Consider the following 24373-nt stretch of genomic DNA (forward strand, 5'->3'; position numbering starts at 1 on the left):
GGATTACAGCAGGACTTCTCAGAGCCTTTAATATGTTAATGAATATTAAGAATTATTTCTAAGAACGGGGTATATTACACAGTGGTTCCCAGATTGATTTGAAGATATCATTTGGTTATATTTTTTGTTTTGCAGTTGTGTATCTGTTTTTGGATTTTAAAAAAGCATGTGAACTTGTGAAATTAGTATAACTTGGAACATACTCTTGCAAACGTTGATATTGAAAAATAGAGACGTCTGAAATTTAGAGAATTTTGGAAAATTTCTTAATCAAATATTTACTAAGTGCTTAAACCACTGAGAAATGGTAGGCATTTCTGAAACTCAGTGCCCCTTCATACCAGCAGCATTCCTAATACCCCTAAGTGGAAACAGCCCAAGTGTCCACTGACTAATGGACAAATAGCATGTGGTATATCGATACCATGGAATATTATTCAGCCATAAAAATAACGAAGTACTTATACATGCAATAACATGTGTGAACTTGAAAACATTATGCGTAGTAAAAGAAATCAGACACAAAAGGCTACACATATGATCCTATTTATTAAAAGATGCCCAAAATAGGTTAATAAGCTGAGTTAAAAATATGAAACTATATGACCATTTGCATAGACAAAAAGTAAATTAGTGATTTCCAGAGACTGGGAAGAGAAGAGAATGAGGAGTGACCACTAATGGGTATGTGTTTCTTTTAGGAATGAAGAGAACGTTTTGGAGTTATAATGTGATGATGGTTGAACAATCCTGTGAATATACCAAAAACCACTGAATAGTACCCATTAAAAGAGTGACTTTTATAGTATGTGAATTTTATTTGAATTTCAAAATTCAGGACCCCACTATACCAAATAATTACCCCTCCCATATTATAGGAATTGAGAACAGAACCATTTCTTGTCAACAATTGTATTTAATGAAGCCACTAGCTGTTATTTACAGAAGATATACATACATACAATTCCTACACATAAAATGTAGCTTAATTGTGAAAACAGGAAGAAATGTACCCCAAATTACATACTAAATAAAATAAATAAAAAGTAATTATTTGGCACAATATCTATCATGTAGCAAATAAATAACTATACCATCAATTGAATGAACTATATACAATCTATCTGAAAGTGCAAAACAATTGCTGAAAATTAAGGTATTTGTAATAACATTTAAGTCCAGAAAATATGTATTTTTTAATCAGTAACAATAATTAGCCAATAATAAAGATTTTTTAATGCCCAGGAAAATATTTTAATTTTGAAAAATTTTTTGTGCATATTGTGCTCTTCTGAAATGGTATTATTATTTTTTTAATCTAAACACTGGCAATTTTAAGAACCTTGGAGTTTCTTAGTGGAATTTTTATTATGTAATCCTGATTTGAAAGTTTAAAAAAGTTATATTGTAAACATAAATATTATTCTATATCATTCAGAAATTACAGACTGGTCCTCCCTAAATTATATAAAGAGTCATAATGTTTTATAGGAATATGGCCAGGTTCAATTCCTTCAGAGGTAAGACTATAAAGATGGCAGAATACAACCTATAATTTGGATTTATATTAATTCCTCAACACCTTCCAAAATTTTCATGCTCCAAATTAAGAAGTTGAGTTAAAAAATATGAAACTATATGACCACTGATGTATCTAAATAAATCCCATTTGTAGCACATCTTAACTTGCAAACATTCTTAGAAAAAATGTCAGACTTGATATTTCTCTTGACAGTAGTATTTCTACCAAACTCTTCATGTAGGTCTTATTTTATGCTTCAGCAAAGAAGATGGCATGATTGGAAATGAAATCGGGTGACTACAAACTGGGGGTTCCTATGCTAGAGAGTGCAAGCTTGATGCAAATAACTTCTTCTCTTGTCATGACGCTGGTAAGCTGAATGCAGCCCTGAGCGGTCTCAGGATGTGTTTCTGCTTGCTTTGTAGCATTCTCTAGTGACAATACAGTCAGCAGTAGCATAAATGCCATTTTTAAAAGACTGTGGACTGGAGGCAAACCATTGTTCTGGGCACTTTAAATGTCTATGGTCGACGAGGCTCTAACCGGTGTGACATCTGTGATAAAGTTCTCTGGTTGTCAATCACATTTAATTGCCGTACATAACTCCGGACATCCTGATGGTTCTTATTAGCTTGAGCTGCGTCAAGATCTGTTGGAAAGAGAATTGGAATTGCACAATATATGCATGTAAGATACACTTTATTTTCTCCAGCTACTTATTATATTCATCTTACATTGCTGGGTTCCATCAAGACCTTTCAACAATGCCATATTCATTGAAATGTTTCCACTTGGATGGTCCATCTCCTCCCTCTCACCCTATTCTTCCCTGGAATCACCTATTTTGATCATTTTCCTTTGCATCTCATGTTGTAAAAAAAAAAAAAAAAAAGCACTAAAAAAGAAGTGAAAGCAGCACCCGAGAGTTCCTGGTTATACATTAAAATTGTTTCCCCATACCATCCTGCCTTTGTTTCAGACTCTGATCTCTGGCCCTTCTGAATCAGATGCTGAATAATGACAAAGGACAGTTTTCGTTAGCTTCTAACAAAAGCACTTAAAACTCGGGCTGATCTGAAGCAAGCCAAGTGAGATTACTATCACCAGCTCCCTTGGTTACTTGCATACAATATACAACATAACTGCATGGTTGTCTGTTCTTAGAGGTCTTCATATCCAGAAAGAGCAACTCATGGGGTGAAGTCATGACTTCTGCTAGACCTTTGATCCTCTGATGCAACTTCTGAAATCTCAGTGACCATTCTATTCTCATTCACTTCCCCAAACATGTGAGCAACAGAGCTAAGTGATTGACTGGTTTCCCTAAATCAGCTGAAAGGAGGATTAAATGCTCCCCGCCCTATGCAGGGCATAGACACCAGTGAGGAAGGCTGACTTGGACAGTGGTGAATGGGAGACACAGGCCCCTCCAGACCTGTCTTGTGCATCTGCACTCTGAGTTGCCAGATCTTCCTATTTTTCTAGAGACATGAGACATCTGAATGTCTTCCCTGGGAATTTTCTCACTTATTAAACGGTGACATTATCCTATAAGATAAAACCCTAATATGCAAATCGACCAAATGGTGGAATGACCAGCAGAATGACCCATCGCTATGATGTGCACTGACCACCAGGGGGCAGATGCTCAACACAGGAGCTGCCCCCCTGGTGGTCAGTGTGCTCCCACAGGGGGAACACCGCTCAGCCAGAAGCCGGGCTCACAGCTGGCAAGCACAGCGGCAGTGGCCGGAGCCTCTCCTACCTCTGCTGTAAGCAGGTGGTAAGGAGTGAGGGGTCTCGGGCTGCAAGAGGGAGCAGGCTGGGTTGAGGGACCATCCCCCCCCCCCCAGTGCACGAATTTTGTGCACCGGGCCTCTAGTTTTAAAATAAAAGGTTAAAAAATGCTTGGTTTAGACCCAACAATTCTGCTGTGGTCCTTGGGCCACCTCTGCCCCATAGATCACTGGTGTGGGGATCCTATATAGTAGTGGGACACCAGGCGTGGCCAAGTCAGATTCTGGACTCCAGACTAGTGTACTCTCTGCCACAGCGCCTGCCTTCTGCAGTTCATGTACTCTTCTCAGATGCTCAAGCCACTCCCAAAGACAGTTAGAAGGCCATCTGCCTGAGGGGTGCAGGGGAGTGCTGCAGGTCTGAACACAGAAAAGCAGAGAGAAGATACAAAGGCCCCTAAGCGCTCTAAAAAGAAACTCATCAGTATAATTATCACATATAAATAATACCACAGTGCTTCTCTTTCTTGCTTCTCATTGGCAGTGTACTCCACACGTACAATATACTGTAATTACATTGTACATATTCCCATAATGTTTATGAATCTATTCCTATACTTTATCTATAGATTGTTGACTTCAGAGCTGAGCAGCTGTTGTTTACCATCAGTTACTGATAACTTTAACAAATGCACTGGAGATTTTATATATATATATATATATATATATATATATATATATATATATATATATATATAAATTTTTCCCCCAGAGCTCTAGGAGAAAATGTAGGCAGATGTGGATTTACTTCCCAAGAGGCTTATGGAACAAAACATACTTTATCATGGTTCTTAGACCTCACTGAGAACTTTCTCAAGGCTATGAACCTTCTCAGCCACACAAAATTTTACGAATATTTACAGTTTCAGGAATTTCCTGGAACCCAGAAGGGCCGCAGATTCTAGAGTATAAATTATTGTTGTAGATTGGCATCACTTATATATATCCTCATATTCACTGGTATAACTGCTTTATGGCCATGTCTTTATACATAGAGCAAGTTACTAGATCAGTGGTTCTCAACCTTTCTAATGCTGCAACCCTTTAATACAGTTCCTCATGTTGTGATGACCCCCAACCATAAAATTATTTTCGTTGCTACTTCATAACTGTAATTTTGCTACTGTTATGAATCGTATGTAAATATCTGTGTTTTCTGATGGTCTTAGGCTCTACAGCAGCGGTTCTCAACCTGTGGGTCACCACAACATGAGGAACTGTATTAAAGGGTCGCGGCATTAAAAAGGTTGAGAACCACTGTACTAGATGAAGAGCTGTGAGACACTAACTCGCAGAATCCACACAGGAGTGGCTGATGTGCAAGACTATTCTCACTTAGGAAGGACGAGAGGCACCACCATTTGAATCAATTTTTTAAAGGCCTACTTGCTCTCCAAGTCGAGATTATTTTTCCTAGATTATTTCTGCTGTACATTGAAAAAGTTAACATTTAGCAATTCTGGCATCCCATGTTAGCAAACCCTTGCTTTGGCCAGTCCTGTGCTAAGAGCAAAGACAGCGCTGAGGAATGAAACAAGGACTTTCTTAGTCTCTTAGCAATAGGCTAATTGGAGGGGAAGGTACTGGTAGCACTGGTAACCTCACAATCATGTTTATGTCAAGTTATCATGTTGACTTAATGAGCCAAGTGACTTCAAGTGACTCATAGATGACGCTAGCAAAAACCTTGACAGGGGCCACCTTCTCACTCCGAGCCCACTTTAAGCGAGCCAAAGCCCCACCCGCCACCCAAAGTCCCAGCCCAGAGAAAACAGTAGCACTGGTCTGGCATGCTGAGCCTGTGCTATGATGCAGCTTAACTCCAGTTTCAAATGGCTATTTATTGTTACTAATAGTTTTACAGGAAAGCATTGTGTTATACTAGTTATTGTGCTATATCTCCAGATTTAAGAAGAGCACCCTACGTTCCCCTGGGAATGCTAGAAATATAACATCAGTTCCTGCTATGGAACCTTTTACGAATGTGCTATGCATATTAATGCATTCTTGCAACACCGCAAGAAACAAACATTATCTCTCCCAGCTTAGAAACGACAGAACTGAGTCATCAGGACTTGATGGGAGTTTCTCACCATCAAGCAGGGAGTCATTAAGAGAGTTGGTCTGGGGCAGGATTCACTGGCAATCATGCCTTAGTTGTCTCTAGCCCAGCCGTGGGCAAACTACGGCCCGTGGGCCGGATCCGGCCCGTTCGGCTGTTCTATCCGGCCCGCGGAGCCGAAAGAATGGAGGGTTCTCTTGCTCTCCCCTCCGCTCCTTTACTTTGAATTTATATTAGTTCACACAAACACTCCATCCATGCTTATGTTCCAGCCCTCCGGTCCAGTTTAAGAACCCATTGTGGCCCTCGAGTCAAAAAGTTTGCCCACCCCTGCTCTAGCCGCACTGGAGAGAGCAAGTTAATTCTCTTTAAGTTCATTCATAAAATAATATTCCTGTGGTTATTTTCTGGTTTAACAACTAGAACATCCTTAAACTCAGGCTCCTATCTCATGGATTTCATGCTCCAAAGTGTCTCTGACAATCAAATATTGTCCAGACTTCTCGGATGTCTCCGCAGGCTCGCGAAAAAAGGACTCAACCACCACAGATAGATATTGCAACATTGAACTTACTGAAAGGTTGGCTTCTGCAGTATCTCACTGTCCGGGCAGTATTTGCAATCATGCGCTAAAAAGAAAAAAGAAAAAAGACTGAAATGCAGGTAAGCTTAGTGTCTAATCCAGAAAGGAAAACAAGCCATTATTTATTTCAGCAATACCTGGGCCCCCGAGAAACAGCCTGTTCTGAGATGCTGACCATCTGGAGGCAACTGACTGATGTAGAGCCTGCTTACTTACTCGAAAGAGCACCACACTCAGGCACACAAGGCATTTTTCAAGTGAGGAACACCAATGGTGTAATTCCCCTCCATCGCTTGCCTGCTCCTCAGGACACAAAAAGCCATCTGTGGTTCCTGAGACTCTTACTCCTGAGGACTCGCTCCCACCTTCTGGAGGTCACTCTGAATTTGTAGGAGAATTTGTAACCATCCCAGATTTGGAGAAGGTGTAGCTTGTCAAGTTCCTCAAAGTAAAGAGGACTCAGTAATGAGGTATCAGATCATACTGACGGAACAGTCATAGTCAAAATGTTCTACCTGTACAGTTTTCTATGCCCTATATAGTACTGACCTTCCTAATTTCCAGCAAAAGTGTGTGTTTTAATGTTAATCTCCCTCCCTTCCTCCCTCCTTTCTGACTATAACACTAACATATGCACATTTAAAAAAATACAGAAAATGTTAAGAGCAAAAAAAACCACTCATAATATCACATAACAGAGGAACTTCATTAATATTTTGGTATGTTTGTTTCTAATACTTTAAAACTACATATATAACAGCATATTTTTTAAAAAATTGAAGTCATCCCTATTTTTAATTTGAATTTTTCACATGACACAGTGACTATTTTCGTTATTGATTGCATTTTAAAACATTTTTAAAATAAGTAGGCATTCAATCATATGGATGGATCATGATTTATTTAACCTTTGTTAATTTTGTCATTAAGTAACCTTAATTTCTTTGTAAAATTTTGTTGCCATAAAGACTTATTAGGGCCCAGCTAGCATGGCTCAGTGGTTGAGCACCAACCGATGAACTAGGAGTTCATGGTTCGATTCCTGATCGGGCATATGCCCCAGTTGCAGGTTCAATCTCCAGTGTGCGGTGTGCAGGAGGCAGCCCATCATTGATTCTCTCTCATCATTGATATTTCTATTTCTCTCTCTCTCTCCCTTGCTCTCTGAAATGAATAAAAATATATTTTAAAAAAGACTTATTAGGAAATCTTTTGTACTTTACTAAACTTAGTTAAAAACAAGAGAAGAAAGGAGTCGGGGGGTTGTATTGACAGCAAGCTTCAAATGTCAAATTTTCTGAAGGTGTTAACATCATAGATATTTTTACGCTTAAAAATGTCGAATTTCGTGCCAAAAAAAAAAGAGCATTTGCAGGAAGTTTTATTTTTATTTTTATTTTTTATATATTTCTTTTATTGATATTTTACAGAGAGGATGGGAGAGGGATAGAGAGCTAGAAACATCGATCAGCTGCCTCCTGCACACCCCCCACTGGGGATGTGCCCGCAACCAAGGTACATGCCCTTGACCGGAATCGAACCCAGGACCCCCCAGTCCACAGGCTGACGCTCTATCCACTGAGCCAAACCTGTTTCGTCAATTTGTGGGAAGTTTTAATTCATTACTTTATTTTGAAGAAAAAGTTATCGTATACTTTGGGAAGCTTATGATGAACATGCTCCAACTCAAGATATGCTGGTTTAAACGCTTTAAAAGTGATGATTTCGATGTGAAAGACAAAGAATGTCCAGGTCAACCGAAAAAGTTTGAAGACCAGCAATTACAAGCATTATTGGATGAAGATGTGTGTCTAACTCAAAAACAACTTGCAGAAAGATTAAACGTTGCTCAGCAAAAAATTTCCGATCGTTTACAAGCAATGGGAAAGACGTTAAAGGAAGGAAAATGGGTGCCACATCAACTGAACGAAAGACAAATGGAAAACCAAAAAGTCTAGGTAAAATGTTGCTTCAACTGCACGAAAGAAAGTCTTTTTTGCATCGAATTATGACTGGTGATGAAAAGTGGATTTATTTTGAGAATTCCAAATGCACAAAATCATGGGTTGATCCAGGTCAACCATCAACATCGACTGCAAGGCCAAATCACTTCGTAAAGAAGACAATGCTCTGTGTTTGGTGGGATCAGGAAGGTGTGGTGTATGATGAGCTTCTAAAACCAGGTGAAACCGTTACTACTGATCGATACCGACAACAAATAATCAATTTGAACCACGCTTTGATCATGAAACGACCAGAATGTGCCAGAAGACACAGCAAAGTAATTTTGCTTCATGATGATGCACCATCACACACTTCAAAACCAGTTAAAGACACGTTAAAAGATCTTGCCTGGGAAGTACTAACCCACCCGCTGTATTCACCAGACCTTGCTCCTTCAGATTACCAGTTGTTCCGATCGATGGCACATGCACTTTCTGAGCAGCACTTCAAAACGTATGAAGAAGTGGAAAATTGGGTCTCTGAATGGTTTGTCTCAAAACAAGAAAAGTTCTATTGGGATGGTATCCAAAATGTGTAGCTAGCGATGGACATTATTTTGAATAAAGCACTTTTGATGTTTCTCTTGAAATTATTGTGTTTTCTTTGATTACAAAATCCACATCAGTAACTTTGATGCTCAGACTCCAAAAGGATTCCTGAGAGATGGCGGGTGTATTCTAACACTAGCAGAAAATGGATAAGGGTCCAGCCCAGATATGAGACTTTCTAATCTCTGAGTGGCTGTGTAATGAATACCATTTCTTGCTGTCTTCTCTCATGTACCCTTGGCGCCAAAGTATAGAAAGTGACTTTGAGGAAGCTTATGTAGTGTTTTTGTTTTTTTTTTAAAAAAAGCAACTTATTTGGCAGAACAAAAACTCCTAGAAGAGTCAAAGCTTTAGTTTATTTTTGTTAATCCTCACCTGAGGATATTTTTTTTTCATTGATTTTTAGAGAGAGTGGAAGGGAGAGGGAGAGACAGAGAGAAACATCTATATGAGAGAGACACATCGATTGGCTGCCTCTTGCATGCACCCTAACCAGGGCTGGGGAACCTGCAACCAAGGTACATGCCCTTGACTGGACTCGAACCCAGGACCCTTCAGTCCACGGGCTGATGTTCTACCCACTGAGCAGAACTGGCTAGGGCAGAGTCAAAGCTTTAGAAATACATATGTGAACACTCATTCTACTTTGCTGAACACTCCAGCTTCAAGGACTGGCAAGCATTCAGTGACATGTATCTGCGTTGAATAAAGAGGCGATTGGGAAAGTTCAGACATCACTTTTCTAAAGGATCCTAAAAACCAGCACGTCTGTTGATCGGCATGAGAAATACATGACAGATACCTCCAAGAAACTGTAGCATACAATGTATAATTAGACTCTGATATATGGAGCCATGAAATAAACAGTAACTAGGATAATTTTCCTGCTAATTTACTTTAAGTTGCTTTTTTCGCTTCTCTAAAGACTTTGCATCTGAAGGGCACCAGTATATCCCATGTAGAATTATTGTAATTCTTCAGATATTGAATGGAGTGTAATTACTGAAAACCCCGGGAGATGCTGCCAGTGGGCCCCTCTGAAGAAAAATAAAACAATTAGCTGGGGTCAGAAACCTCTTCCTATGCCATTCTGTAGGGAGTAATTGTTCTGCTTTTTCGTTTTGAAAGCTAAAACATTTCATTCTGACTTTAGTTTGAGATGACTCTTTATAGCTATACTCTGAAGCTTCATAATTTTTAGCTCATTATGTAGTTTAAAATGTGAGAACAATTGTTTAAATCAGTAATTTCCAGCTCTGGAGTTCATTCTCCCTTCCTAAATCTTTGATTAATTTTAACAATGGTTTTAATTTTGACATATCCTTTATAATTGCACTCAAAGGTAACTTCAGTTTAATTGGGAAATCTAAATCTGGTTTTGCAATGAGGTTTGTAACTTGCCCACAACCAGGGGCTTCCCACTGTTTAAATGCAACCAGCAACGAGGAACTCATTACCCTCTGAGGAAAGTCCCTTTCACGTTTTACAGTTTTCTATTAGAAATTTCTTTTTTGAGTCAAAGTGTTTCTCCCTTTGCTTTTCACCCATGTATCCCAGTTCTGAGCTCTGAAGCCACAACAAACAACAGGTTTATCTCCTTTTCAACAGGATACTTGTTCAGATACTTGAAGGCAGCTATCATGGCCCTCTCTCCACCCCCACATCTTTTCTGGTCAGACTAACTATGCTAAGTTTCTTCCACAACTTTTCATAAGGAAGTTTCCGGTCTCTCCTGGACAGTGTCAGTGCGGCTCCTCAGACTAAGCAAATCACAGAGTGCAGAAGAATTATTTCCTTCCTCGGTCTAGACCAGGGGTGGGGCTATCCGGCCCACGGGCCATAGAAGGCCCTTGAAATCGTTTGCTCTGGCTCTGCCAAGGCATTAGGGGTGAGTTAATTAAATGTTTGACCAAACGTAGTGGGCTGATCTTTAAGTTGATAATTTTTGTATGAACCTCACCTGACGTTATAAATACCCAAATGCCCCTTGCCAGAAAAAAGGTTCCCTACCCTTGCTCTAGACGAAGCTACACATCGAAGTCCACAATTTTTAAGAAGTCTCATTGCTGACACCTGTTGAACTAACAGTGACTCAAATCTCTCCTCCTAGCGCATTGAGCTGCTGTTTGGACTCAGCTTCCTTCTCTGGAGATGTGCAGTTTACGTCCTGGGCCAAAGTAAAGGATCTTGCATTTATCTCCACTGAAAGCCATCTAGTTAGTCTTTCTATCCTGCAGACTGAAGCCTCTGAGCAATTCACTGGTGCTCTCAGTTCAGTTTGGCAGAAACTGAGGTTGAGGAGACCGAGACTTCATTATCCAACTGACACAGCAGGGATGGAGCCAAAAATTAGACCCTGGCTTACCGGTCCTGCCGGAACAGGCTGGCAACTTTCCTGTAGGGCCAGTGGGAAAGTATCTGACTACTCCAAGGCAGGCCTTCTCTCCTGGCTTTCCTTTCTCAGCAAACCTGAGGTTTATGACGCACTCCCATTAGCGCCTGGCTTATTAGAACGGTGATTTGTAATTCAGGGCTAAATGCGAGAACAGGCAGGCTCCGTAGGAAGCGCTCTGAGTCAGTGCAGGTGGACCACGTGAACCGCCTCTCCACATCTGAACCGATTCTGATATACCCCCTCCTGGTTAGAATCACCGCCTTAGGGTCTGCTCATCACACTGCCCTGAGAATTCTCCCCAAGAAAACAGTCCACAGTCTTTTCAAGTTCAGACCGGCAGGCCCTCCAGGCAATGGCACCTGCACTGTGACTCTCCCCACCTCCCACTCACAGACAGGCCACCAGCACAGCCTCCCTCAGCTGCTCAGTCCCTCAGGGAGCTGCCCCAGACTTCAGACCTCTCTAAATGCCTGCCCTCCACAGTTTGTCTTTCCTTCTGCCCCGTGAGTTCTTCGCCATCCTTGTTCTTAACGCCTGCCAGATCCCCTCTTTTCTTATTTCTGCCCCTACTGATTTGCCCCTGTCTATATGCCTATCAAAAATAGAATCTCAGTCAATGATTCTACACTTACACTATATGATTATTTTACTCGGACCCTCATACATTGGGGACAATAATTTCCCCCCCCCAACAAGATCTAGAAATATATAGTCTCTCAGCTACAAAGATTGTGTCCATGATAGCTACTCAAAAGAATTAAGTGCACTATAAGGACCAGAGATAAAAGATAATAAGGCCCCGTGCTGAGCCAGCCTTCAATACATGCATCATTGAGGAAGAGCCCTGCGCCCTGTCCCCTAGCTATGGGTCTTTAATGTCCAAGAGGTGCGTGACATACAGATACACATGTATACAGATGGTATATTGTACATATGATGGCCATGGATCATGGCCGTGCAGGCACATGGAGAGGGCTGTGCGTGTCTGCACTCAGGGAAGGACACTGAAGGACAGACATCCTAGCACCACAGGGAAGAGGGCAGACAGAATAATGTCCAGGTAGGAACAGATGGCTAAGGGGATCCTCTTGCCTAAAGTATCAGTAATGCAAAAATGTTTGGTGCATTCTGCTCAAATTTCCTAATAAAATAGAAAAGACTTTAGGATTAAATCTTTGTTACATAAATCCTTTAAAAATGTTTTAGTGTACTGTCTTAAGTCCAACAATGGAATATGATTAGGTTATTCTTTTACTCAACAAGTATTTTTTTTTGCATACTTATGACGTGAAAACACCTTTTTGGGTGCTGAGAAATATTAGTGAACAAAGAAGATAAGATACCCAGTCTAGGACATTCACATTCTAGTGGGGAGACAAATAACGAAGAGGTTAGTAAAGATAATCTCAGATTGTGAAACCAGCTATGAAGACAAGGTCATCATCTGAAAGTGCAGGGTGTGGAGGGTAGAATACCTGAAGGGTAGTCAGGGAAGACCCCTCAGAGGAGGGGACACATGAGCTGAGACCTGAATGATGAGAAGGAGCCAGACAGGTGAAGACCAAGGGAAGGCAATTTCAGACAAAGGTAACAGTGCAAAGGCCTGAGGTGGGGAATAAAAGAAAGAAGGCTGGTTGTGCCACCTTGGACTGAGCATGGTGAAGAGGAAGTGTGAGATGAGGCTGGATGGGTGCTCAGAAGAACAATCTGGATTTGATTATATTACGTTGTTGTATTTAATATGGTTTTATTTTCTTCTGATATGGCTGCATGAAGTTACATTTCTTTGAAGTTTGCTTTTTGACATCTTTCATTATTATTTTGAACTGGTTTTTATATTTTTTGTTGATTTTTAACATTTCATGTCTTTATGTTTTATCATTTCAACTGCATATAATCTCCTAGAGATTGAGGACTACTTTTGGGATTTCTTATGCTTCCGAATAAAATTATTTGCCTGGACACTGTGCACATATTGATTGCTTTGGAACGTGCCCCTTGGAAAATCTGCACTTAGCCGTCTGCAAATTTATAGGAAGAAGTAAACTTTCAAAGTCCTCGTATAGATTTCTAGTGTGTTGGGAAGGTCTTGGAATTGGGTGGGTTTGAACATCCACATTTTTACTTGGAGATTCTTTTTGATATTAGCCCAGTGCTCTCTCCATGAACTTGTAATAGCGTTATTGGTGGTAGAAAACATATTGTTGCTAATTACATAATGGCATGAGGGAGAACAGAGTTTGCCACCCCAAAATATGATTCTTTAGGATATTAATTATTTTAAGCTGTTTTCATTGATCTTTAGAGAGAGAGGAAGTATGAGGGAAAAAGAGAGAGAAACATCAATGATGAGAGAATCATCAATAGGCTGCCTCCTGCACCCCCCCCCCCACACACAACTGGGGATAAAACCCCAAACCCAGGCATGTGCCCTGACTGGGAATCAAACCAGTGACCTCATGGTTCATGGGTCAATGCTCAACCACTGAGCCACACCAGCCAGGTTTATGCTGGTTATTTTTAAGGCCCAGAAGGCTCAGGAAGAACCTCTGACCTTCCCTCTACTGCTTAAAAGATTTAAGATGGAAAGCCTGCTCCAGGAAGAAGCTATCACCAGAGTTAACAATAGTTGACCCTTGAACACGTGGGGGTTAGCAATGCTGACCCCTGTGCAGTTGAAAATCTGGGTAAAACTTTTGACTCCCCCGCCAAAACCGGTTTGGCTCAGTGGATAGAGCGTCAGCCTGCGGACTGAAAGGTCCCAGGTTCGATTCCGGTCAAGGGCACGTAACTTGGTTGCGGGCACATCCCCAATAGGAGGTGTGCAAGAGGCAGCTGATCGATGTTTCTAACTCTCTATCCCTCTTCCTTCCTCTCTGTAAAAAATCAATAAAATATATATTTAAAAAACAAAACAAACAAAAAAAAACTTTTGACTCCCCCAAAACTAAACTATAGTCATCCAGCAGTATCCACAAGCGTTTGGTTCCAGGACCCCACTGATACCAAAATCCGAGGATGCTCAAATCCCTTATATAAAATGATGTAGGACAATGCACACAGTTGGCCCTCTACATCCACAGATTCCCAACTGCGGATCAGAAACACTTCTCTAACCCATGGTTTGTTGAATCCGTTGATGGAAACCTGGGGATATGAAGAGCAAACTGTATGTTTATTGACAAAACATCCACATATAAGTGGATCAGTGCAGATCAAACCCATGTTGTTCAAGCATCAACTGTATAGTTGAATCTGAATGAGGTGTGATATACAGGGAGCAACCTCACAAGGTCTGTTTGATCTAAGTCCCCTCTGTCCCACTGTCTCTAGATGTCCCAGCAAACATGTGTTCGCTAGACATTAACTCTTTTCACCTCCCTGTGAATTGCTTATTTCCCTTTGAAATCCCAGATCCTTACCTCCCTCTCCTTAGTCCAGGAATATATATTCCTCATTTTGCTTTACTGTCTTTGGAATTCTTCATGAATTTCCCATATGTATATGTATATTAAATTTTATTTTCTCTTGTTAATCTGCCTTATGCCATTTTAATTATTCCACCAGCCACAAGCATCAAGATGGGGAGGGGTAATTTTCCTTCTCCCAGAATACAAAAATAAAAGGATTCAAAACATTTCTCTTCCTTCATGAATTAGCTTCTGTTAATGTTTCCAGAAGTACCGAAGTTTGCCCCATGCCTCTCATTCCAAATAAAATGACTACCTTAAAATAACATTCATAAATAAATACACCTAAATATGGGTACGTCTGAAATAGAACCAACCTCCTAATACAGTAGCAACTGTGGCTATCAGCATGCTTTATGCAGCCTGGGATAGTGGCAGCCGGCCAGCACATTATCCTCTAATCCATTGCTAGTCTACCTCCTAAATGCTATAAATATTCATGTACGCCACAGAAAGCTACAAAGGGCTTTATTCAAACATTTTTTTGAATACTCCTTTATGTTCCCCCCAAATGAAAGAATGTCTGCCTTTTTTTATTTTTATTTTTGCATAAGGATCAGAGTGTGAATTCTCTTTTGTTCCTACTCACAAATCCTGAAAACCAATATGCAACAAATTCTCTAATCCTCACTTCATACCTCACGGGTGAAGAGGTTCAAAATAAAAATACTTAGGGTTGGCACGGTAGTTTGCTGTGACTGCCATGCTGCCGCCACGGGAAGGCATCTGTGTCCCTGGCTCCCCTGGTGACTTCGACCCCTGGCAGGGGCTCCTTCTGGGGACTTAGCCGACCAGCCCCACAAAGGCTGCCATGCCAGCTCTGCACAGCACCTTGACCTTGCTGGTGGTTGACTGGGAAGCAGCATGCACACCAACCGGAAAAAGGAGCTGTATCCTTCCCTAAGACACACAGGAATAACAGCGCCACTAGTGGGAGTTATATGTGGCAGTGGCTGTGGCACGGGGGCTGGGGGTGGTGGTATGGAGAGAAGGAGTTGGACAGTTGACAACAAGTGCCAGGCTTGTCAAAGCCAGGTTTAAAAACCATAATCAAACCTTTTCAAATTATATTTCATTTTCCAGTAACATCTAACTCATGGAAGGGCAACTGTAAAATTAAACAGTCATGATTTATCAAATGAAATAAACGTTATAGTTGCAGGAGAACCAACAGTACTCTTTCTGTATGCTTCCTCCCCATCTTTCTCATAGTAATAAAAACCCCTAATTTTAGTGGGGCACATGGATACCCCAAATAAGGGCTACATATCCTACCTTCCCTTGCATGGGACTAAATTTCTGACCAGTAAAATGTGAGCCGAGCGGTGAGTACAACTCCAGGTCTTAGCCTTGCGGGGAAGAAGCATGTATCTGCCTTTTCCCTTTCCCCTCCCCTCCACTGGAATGGGGTCCTGGCGGTCGCCCCCTTGGACCATGTGGAAGGTGAAATGAAGAGAATTCTGGAACTGTGGCTGCCTCCTGGCGTAGAGCTACCATACTGGCATGGACTTTAATGTGAGATAGAAATACACATATCTGGCTTAAGCCATTGTTAATTTGGGTTTCTGTTATTGCAGCTGAACTGTTATTTTAGCCATTCAGTAGCTTTTAAGCAAAAGTGGACTCTTCCTGCATGACCGGCCTGGCTCAGTGGTTGAGCATCAATTCCCGGTCAGGGCACATGCCCAGGTTGTGGGCTCAATCCCCAGTCGGGGGCATGCAGGAGGCAGCCTATCAGTGATTCTCTCTCACCATTGATGTTTCTCTCTTTCCCTCTCCCTTCCTCTCTGAAATCAATAATCCTATATAATAAAAGGCTAATATGCAAATAGACCAAACGTTGGAACAACCAAACAACTGGTTGCTATGACGTGCGCTGACCGCCAGGGGGCACACATGGAACATGGTGGGCGTCGGCTGCAGCAGGATGGTGGAGCAGGTGAGCAGGGATGCCAGACCAAGGTGGGGTGCTGGTCGCTGTCATGGGGTGGGGGGGGGAGGGCTCTGGTGGCTACTGAAAATTCTTTGCTCCTGCCTGGCGCTTGCACCTGCTGCTGGCCCTGATTGCCCCTCAGAGCTTCTCCATCTCCCCCTGCTCCTGAAGGTCAATTGGAGCTGGCAGCTGCCTCTCGTACCCACTGCTGGCGATGGCCCCACTTGCACCCACTGCTGGCACCAGAGCCACTGCTTGCACTCACTGCTGGTGCTCAGCGCCAGTCCTGATCACTCAGCACCATCAGAGGGTGCGAATGGCGGCTGCCAGCCCCAATCACCCCTAAAGGTTTCTCTACCTCCTCCTGCTCCTGAGGGGCGATCGGGGCAGCAGCCACCACTTGCACCTGCTGATGGCTCTGGCCCTGCTTGCACCCACTGCTGGCACCAGCCCCAATCGCTCCATGCAGTGTGTGTGTGCGGGGCCTGTGCCTTCAGTGTGTGTGAGCAGTGGTGGCAGGAGCAGGGCTGCGGGCAGACAGGGGACCAGGGGCCGCGGTGGGAGGGGCCAAGCGGGGGCACGGAGGATGGGCTGAAACTTGCCCCTGTGCCCACCGCAGCCTCGTGGACCACAGTTCCTTTCAAGGTGCACAAATTCGTGTGTGTGTGTGTGTGTGTGTGTGTGTGTGTGTATTTTAAGTGGACTCTTCCTAGAGCAGGGGGTAAAGGACCTCTCTCCTCACCGCTAGGCATCTAAGAATCCACTGCTATGAGCACAAAGTGCAGAAATGGGGAAAGGGAACTCCCTTAATGTCCACTGAATGCAATCTTGCCCTTGCCTTTGCGGGTTATGGGTGTATCTAAAAACCCAGATGAAACAACTTTCATCCTCCTTAGGGATATTTTTGCTGTTCTTGTTTGTTCTGTTTAGTTAACTTTAATGATCAAAAGTTCTAAAAAGTTCAATCATCTCTTTTAGGAAACCCCGACTTCTATGCCTCTTTGCACATGTATATTTTATATTCAAATGGTTGGCTTCTCCGTCTGCATTTCTGCATAAGTCACCCAGAAGGTTCTTTAACTATTTGCTAAATCTCTCATTGCTGGAAAACAGGTTTTCTTTGGGGAAATATGTTTAATTCTCCATACTAATAAGTAAGCAAAGAATGGTTTTGTTTTTAACTTTGATCAAAGAATTATTAAACGGACACAGTAATAATTGGAGAAAGGGGTAAGGGGATGGCTGCCGAGAAAATATTTGCCCTCTAGGATAGAGTATCTTTGAAGAGTGTGAGCTCATGTGCTATTTCTTAAGAAGCTTAAGACATAGGAACCTAGTGCCCAGCAATTGCTGCACTTCTTTTTCAGACTGGGCATTGCAATAAGCTCATTCCCAAAGTCAAATGGTGTGAGCCTTATAGGATTACTGCAGGGTGTTTCCAATTCTCCTGGGACCTTCAGGCGAGCTGGGTTTCAAGAAGCAAACAGAGGAACAGTTTTCTGGTAAGATTTCTATCGCACTGTATTGCTTGCAGGAATACTTATAGACTCTGGACCCACCCACTCTCTCCAGGGATAGATGGAGGAGGCACGATCTCCATTTTCTATTGGGGAAACTGACTGGCAGAGAAGGGGTACCCGCAAAGTGATAAGGCTGAGAATTGAATTTCATGTGTCCCAAACTCCAAGCCCTTAGCTTCTCCTGCAAGAACCACATTCATCACTGCAAACCATGGCCCCGGGCAGACGCTCACCCACAGATGCAACACTGATACCTCATCTCTCCAGGCTGCAGCCAAAGGATTCAGAAGACAATGAGCATTCCATTCATACTCACTATGCAGCTAAATAAGAGTTTTGGCGTGACCTGCTTTATGGTAAGAAAATAAACTGCAAAGTAACTAATGCCAGAAAACACAGCCTCTTTGGGGGGAGTAAGATTGAAAAATACTGAATATGTGCCAGTTCCACATGTGTTCTTTATAAAAATCTTGGGTTTGGATATGAAGATTTTCAAGTTCCCTCTCTGAACTTCAGTGAACTTTATTGGAACAAACAATACACATTCAGATGAATAGTCCCTAATAAAGATCGGCTATAGAGTTGCCTTTTACCTACATGCACTAAAGTCAGGTTCGGCAGGTAAACATTTCAAAGGCATCCTGGGGCAGGCAAGTGCTACAAACCTTACAGCAAAACAACACCGCGGGAGGCACTCTGGAGCGTTCTGCATTTTAGCAGCAGGCAGCCCAGGACCAAGCACAGGCGTAAAAGCTGCCGCTGCTGTGAGCTGCGGCACAAATACTATTCAACCTCACAAAAGAGACTGACAGAGTAAACTAGCAGCCAATTTGAACCAAGGATTTCAAAACTCCTTTATGTGTAACTCCCCTTTTAACATGGCAGCATATATGAAAATTATTTCCTTTATTAGTACAGATGCAAATTTCATTTGAAAAAAACAACAACACCGTGGTTAAGGTTATAATACTGCACGTACCATTTTTTCAAAGTTGACTAGATTGTCAATGAACGTCTTGTTCCCCTCATGAGTAAATGTCATATCTGCAAAGAAATAAAAGTCACATTCTGATCATTAACAGAAATATGTCACACTAAGAAACCACAATAGCACCATTAGATTATGCTGGAGGATTTGCATAACGCTGCAGTTGAAAAAAGCTGACAATAGTTCCTTTTATGTTAGGTGGTTAACTTTCTAAAGCACTTTACCTGAGCTTAGTAAAATTTCCCCACTAACCCTCTGTTTTACTATCAAGGCTTCCAAATTGTGGATTCCCGCTCCTCCAATCATCTTCCCAACCCTTTCAGAAAAGTCAAGACTAAGAGGAGATGCAGAAGGTGGAAGGGTGTGATCATTCTTCCCCAAAGATCCATCTGATGAGGCTCTTGTTCATTTCCTTTCCCATCTCCTCATCGCTGGCATGGCCTGTGCATTCTCTTAGAATTACCTTTGATGAGCAAAGGCATGAAGGGGATGAGAGGAGGCTCCAGCTTAGCTACTGTCAGCCGGTAGGCCCTGTGGTTTCTCGAAGGATCCTTCAGGGAAACAGAGAGGCTGTTGAGCAATTAATGACACATGCACCGCTCCCTTTTCCTCCCAACACACCCCGCCTTGTCATCCCACAATCAGGGAGCTTGGGATCAAGTGAAGCTACAAAAGAAAGGTAAGACTTAGCTAAACAAACTGATTTGTGTTTTAAAACAACTTTATGTGACATGAGAGTAATTTGCTTTTTATTTCCTTTCGTGTTTGAAGGGAGATTTGCCTACAGGGATCAAGGGGAGAGATTCCTTTGATTGCAAATATAAAACCCGTAAAACAAACCCCAACCAGGAGCATCCTTTCTCCCCAAGCGCTGCTCCTTCCCTGAGTTCGGATCGCCCTCCTCTCTGCCTTGCATAGCCAGTCCCGACTTGCCCTTTCTGAAACCATCCCATCACTCCTGCCAAGTCCCACTCGCTCCTTTTCCGTCTGTTAACACCTCCCAGCCAGTGAGGAAAAATAATTTTGGCAAGCCAAGAAAAATGCAACTTCCAACCCATAGCCAACCTGTGCTCGATGGAGAGGATCCTATTACACTGCTTTTCTTAGTTACACAAATTGACCTTATGTGGGACATAAGTCCTCTTTAAGTTAGTTCCCGAGGGTGCCATTCATTAGTCAGACATGCTTGTTTTAGCAGCACTAAAACGGGATCATAAACTTCTTAAAGTCATACAAGGACAGATAAAATTTCTGAAATGAGAACTTCAATTCAGCTAATCAGACATTGGATTAATGCAGACAGGGAACAGAATAAAGGAGCCACTGTCACTTACCATTAAACTTTCAAACTCCGCATAGAACTTCTTGAACTTGCTTGGCAGTTTCTGTTAATGAAATGAAAATGCCACACTCACATGTCAGGTTCAATATCTAGATGTGCATCATGTGCTACCATTTCCGGGGGAAATGTATTTCTTTTGGCTCTTAATCAAACAGCTCTAGGACAGGCCAGACCATAACCTGTCTCGTCACTTGAGGATAAATCTTCTGGAATACAGAGAACTCCTCTTTTAAAAGTCTTCACCTAGTTGAACCCAAAGTAACTACGGATGCTTTGGTCTTCATGCTTTTATAATGTTTTCTGAAATGCATTATTCATAAAGAGAACTGCATTCCCAGATTACAGATGTTTTGGAATCAAAGTCTCTGATTCCCACAATTAGGAATTCAGACCAGAGAATATTAGGATTAAAAGTTTTAGAAACCTCCCTTTTTAAGCCTTCTCCCTTATGATGTGAGCTATACGAGAACAGGGATTTTTACCAGTTTTGTTTACTGCTGTATCCATAGTACCAACAAGTGTCAGGAACACAGTGGGTGCTCAATAAATATTTATTTGGCTAGATTAAACCTGTGTTTTATGGACATTAAGTCCCAAGTTTAAATGAAATGCCCAACGTCACACAGCTGGCTATGGTCACAGCCTCTGGAATGCACATCACCTGCTTCCTTTCCTGTTGCCTCTCTCGTATGCGCCACGCTTTCCTACCCAGGCATTTCCCCCACAGGATTTCCCAGCCCTGCTGTCATACAAACATGGACAGCTCCACCAACTTAGTAATTTCTTATGTTTATACTCTGGCACATGATTCAACACCACTGTCTGTCCCTGTGTATCTACCATAGTAGGTTGATACTGAAACGTCTTCCATCTACGGGTCTGGCTCTGCTTAGGTTCCAAGCTTTTAGTGAAGCTGAACGTTTCCCTTCTGACTGCGCCACCCCAAGAGAGAGCAGCGTGACCTGCTTGCCATCCTGCGGCTCTGGGACCACTGACCGTCCTGGGCCTCAGAGATTCCCCGCTCAGCTCTGCTTTGCACAGTGACGTCAACAACCAACCCACAGGAAAACTTTCTTCTTTCCCCTTCATATCTGAGTCAGTTTAAAGAGTCCCACTTCGTCATTGTAAAATATATTATTTTGTTTTTAGGGAGCCAAATTCATTTTCCTGGCACCTATTTTCAACTTAGGCTTCAGGGAAACTTGGTATCCTTGCCTAGAGGGGATGTTCAAAGGGATGAAAGCGGGGTGGGCATCAAGAGGCACAAGGATCTCATCCCACAGGAAGTATCCAGATCCTCATACTAGGAGATAACGTCCCACGGACACAGGGCGTTTTAAAAGTGAGGAGTGAGTTCATTTTGGTTAGACCTCTCACACTAGTTCTCTTTCTCAACTTAGCTGGCTTTTGTCTCAAAGGCAGGAAGGCATATGGTAATAAAACAATGTTGTGGGTCTTAATACTATTATCTACCTACACCCCAGAGCAGGGGTGCTCAACGGGGGAGGAGGGGCAATTTTGCACACCCCAGGGAATATTGGATAATGTCTGCAGACATTTTTTGTTGTCATTGGGGTGGGGTGAGGTGGCAGGTGCTGTTGGTATTCAGTAGGCAGAGGCCAGGGATGCTGCTAAGTGTCCTACAATGCACAGGACAGCCCACACAGAGAATGATCCTGCCCCAAATGTCAATACTGCTGGGGCCAAGGACCTGTTCCAGGTTATCATTGCCATGTGCTTTATCTCAGATCGGCCTTTCCCTTCTATTCTGATCCACTGCCTTTGCCATGTGGTTTAACTTGACTTTCTGTTCTGCTCATGGACAGTTTCATGTGGTTGGGGGTCAGGCGCTGGTGCCCACACCGCTCATGCACCATCCGGTTCTCACTGCAGTTGTAGGGAAGCCCTTGGGAGTGCTTGGCAAGTCCAGGTAGATAAATCCAAATCAAAGATCTTTCTGCTGAGTGATATAATTATACTCATCTTAAAAAAAAATAAAGGCTTATAAATGATGAAAGGTTAATCTTCTCTCTTCAGCAACGTGCAAGGATGAGAACAGAAGCTCACAGAATGAGGGATGCTTTCCTATTCCCCAGGAGACAGGAGGACTGGCCAGATAGCTCTCTGCCTTTGCTGACTGCATCCCCTCCCAATGAGCCTCCATTTTACTCTTTAGGAGGAAAGGGGACTCTGACAGTGTTTCCCACATGCTTCAGCCTTCATGTCTGGCTGCTATCATGCAGTACTCACATGGGGCCTTCCGGACCCCTATGAGGCTTTATACTTCTTTGATCATCCCAACCAGCTCATTTGGACTCTAGGGGCAGGAGTGATCAGACACTGCAAACAGGTTGGGGAAATCTGAGGGGGACCCCTAGGTCTCCAGAGAGTCCGAGAGCTGTGGGCTCAGGCCAGGGAAGCCTGTGCTGTGGCTTCATTGCTCAGCTCCCCTGGCAGCACTCAGTCTGTCCTTCTGGGTGGAAGGTGACACAGCTGCGTGGCACGTGGGCCTCGCCAATGCTCTCATTCCTATATTCGGGGGATGAGCTGCTGTGTGCTGCATCTGCCTGGAATTTTAAGAGAAAACCAAGACAGAAGGACGTGTGAGGACCTGCCCTCTAAACGTTTCCCTTGAAGAAAACAGTGTCAAAAGGGATATGGGGAAGGAAACCTTTCACGGAAACATTTAGTGATGCAATCGGCTGCCTGAAGCACCAATGCAAACCCAGTCTCTGTTATCTCCTTCTCACCCTCTTTCTGTGTCCCGCTTGCACAGACTTGTTATTTTTAGTAAGAGTCTATTTTTGTGTGCATGTTCTCTGAGAGCTTAGTATTTCTTTGACTATATACCTACTCCGTACACAATACCTTTTTCAACTCACACTCCGAGGCACATTTTGAGTACTTAGCTAATGAAAAAAATGAAGATGTCCTCTAGTATAAATGATCAACTATCAATAAACCTCTAATCATATTTGCTACAGAAGTTCATAATACACTTGCATAACTTTTGCCCCAAACTGACTACTAGCCAACTGCTGTTCCTCCATCCACAGAGAGGTCTATCAGGAAGTTGGTACTCGGCTGGGCCAAACAGTTGGCCTTCTGGCTAATTCTCCCAGAAGCAAAATGACTACTTAGAAGAAAAAAAAAAGGGGGATCTTCTGTCTTCTCTTAATTACAAAGAAGGTTTATTGCAAAAGTAATAAGCAGACATCCCAGAGAACAATGGAATCTATGAGCAAAACCTTTGTTGTTGATTCCCATTACACCTGGAATCTATGAGCAAAACCTTTGTTGTTGATTCCCATTACACCTAGACTTGTGATTATTTACATTATATAGACTGAGAAGTTGAGAACCCCTCCGCACACGAAAGGACAGTACCTCTTTCAGTTCACACTCTGCAGCAACTAGAAAAAGGAGACAGGTCACCTCCCTCAAAGTGTCCCACCTTCCCCATTGTTACACGAGTGTGAGTGATATTTCTATACATAAAGCTCACTGGTGAGCCTGTGTTTTTCTTCTTAAGGCAAAAGTCACAGCTGGATCTCAGCTGAAGCTTACCTCCCACGTTAGTGCCAAGCGGCTCACAGCAACATTACTTAGTCCCATGACGATGGCAAAAAAGGAATTCAGATTTTTGTACTCCTTACAGCTGAAACACAAAAGGCACATGCTTGAGTAAAATGCCACTTTTGAGTGAGATAACAACATTAGCGTTCTATTTGCCTATAGCCGTTAATATTCGCCAAGACTCCTTTATGAGACCGGGCAATGATAGATTTAATGCACTGTGTAAGTTCCACGTGGGTGACCACGCTCTGCTGTTTGGTTTCTCACTCTAATTTTAGAAAGGTGGTGGTTTGGGCTAAGTCCAGGTTTTGTTTTTGTTTTTAATATACTTTTATTGATTTCAGAGAGGAAAGGAGAGAGAGAGAAACATCAATGATGAGAGAGAATCATTGATTGGCTACTTCTGGCACGCCCCATACTGGGGATCGAGCACAGCCTGGGCATGTGCCCTGACCGGGAATCCAACTGTGACCTCCCGGTTCATAGGTCGACGTTCAACCACTGAGCCATTCCGGCTGGGCGAAGTCCAGGTGTTGAGAAGGAATTTAAAGACACCTGCCCTAGGGATGGTTATTAATATCCCCAAACTTGCTGAAAGCCTCGTGGGACCCGAGGGAAACATCTCATGAGACGG

General features: G+C 42.6%; 1 protein-coding gene across 12 annotated transcripts in view; it reads right to left on the reverse strand.

The window, feature by feature from the left end:
- Positions 1-896: 896 nt before the first annotated feature.
- Positions 897-24373, reverse strand: part of RAPGEF4 (Rap guanine nucleotide exchange factor 4) — a 270049-nt gene continuing 246572 nt past the window's right edge. For all 12 annotated transcript variants that reach the window (XM_080671018.1, XM_080671014.1, XM_080671010.1 and 9 more), the window contains 6 exons: positions 23731-23821; positions 20156-20206; positions 19285-19372; positions 18813-18877; positions 5955-6009; positions 897-2171 (listed from right to left, as the gene is read on the reverse strand). In XM_080671018.1, coding sequence (XP_080527144.1) covers positions 2044-2171; positions 5955-6009; positions 18813-18877; positions 19285-19372; positions 20156-20206; positions 23731-23821 — 478 coding nt within the window. In that variant the 3' untranslated portion in view covers positions 897-2043. The remainder of the gene's footprint in view (positions 2172-5954; positions 6010-18812; positions 18878-19284; positions 19373-20155; positions 20207-23730; positions 23822-24373) is intronic.

Source organism: Plecotus auritus (genome assembly GCF_963455305.1).
Source record: "Plecotus auritus genome assembly, chromosome: 5".
Lineage (NCBI taxonomy): Eukaryota > Metazoa > Chordata > Mammalia > Chiroptera > Vespertilionidae > Plecotus > Plecotus auritus.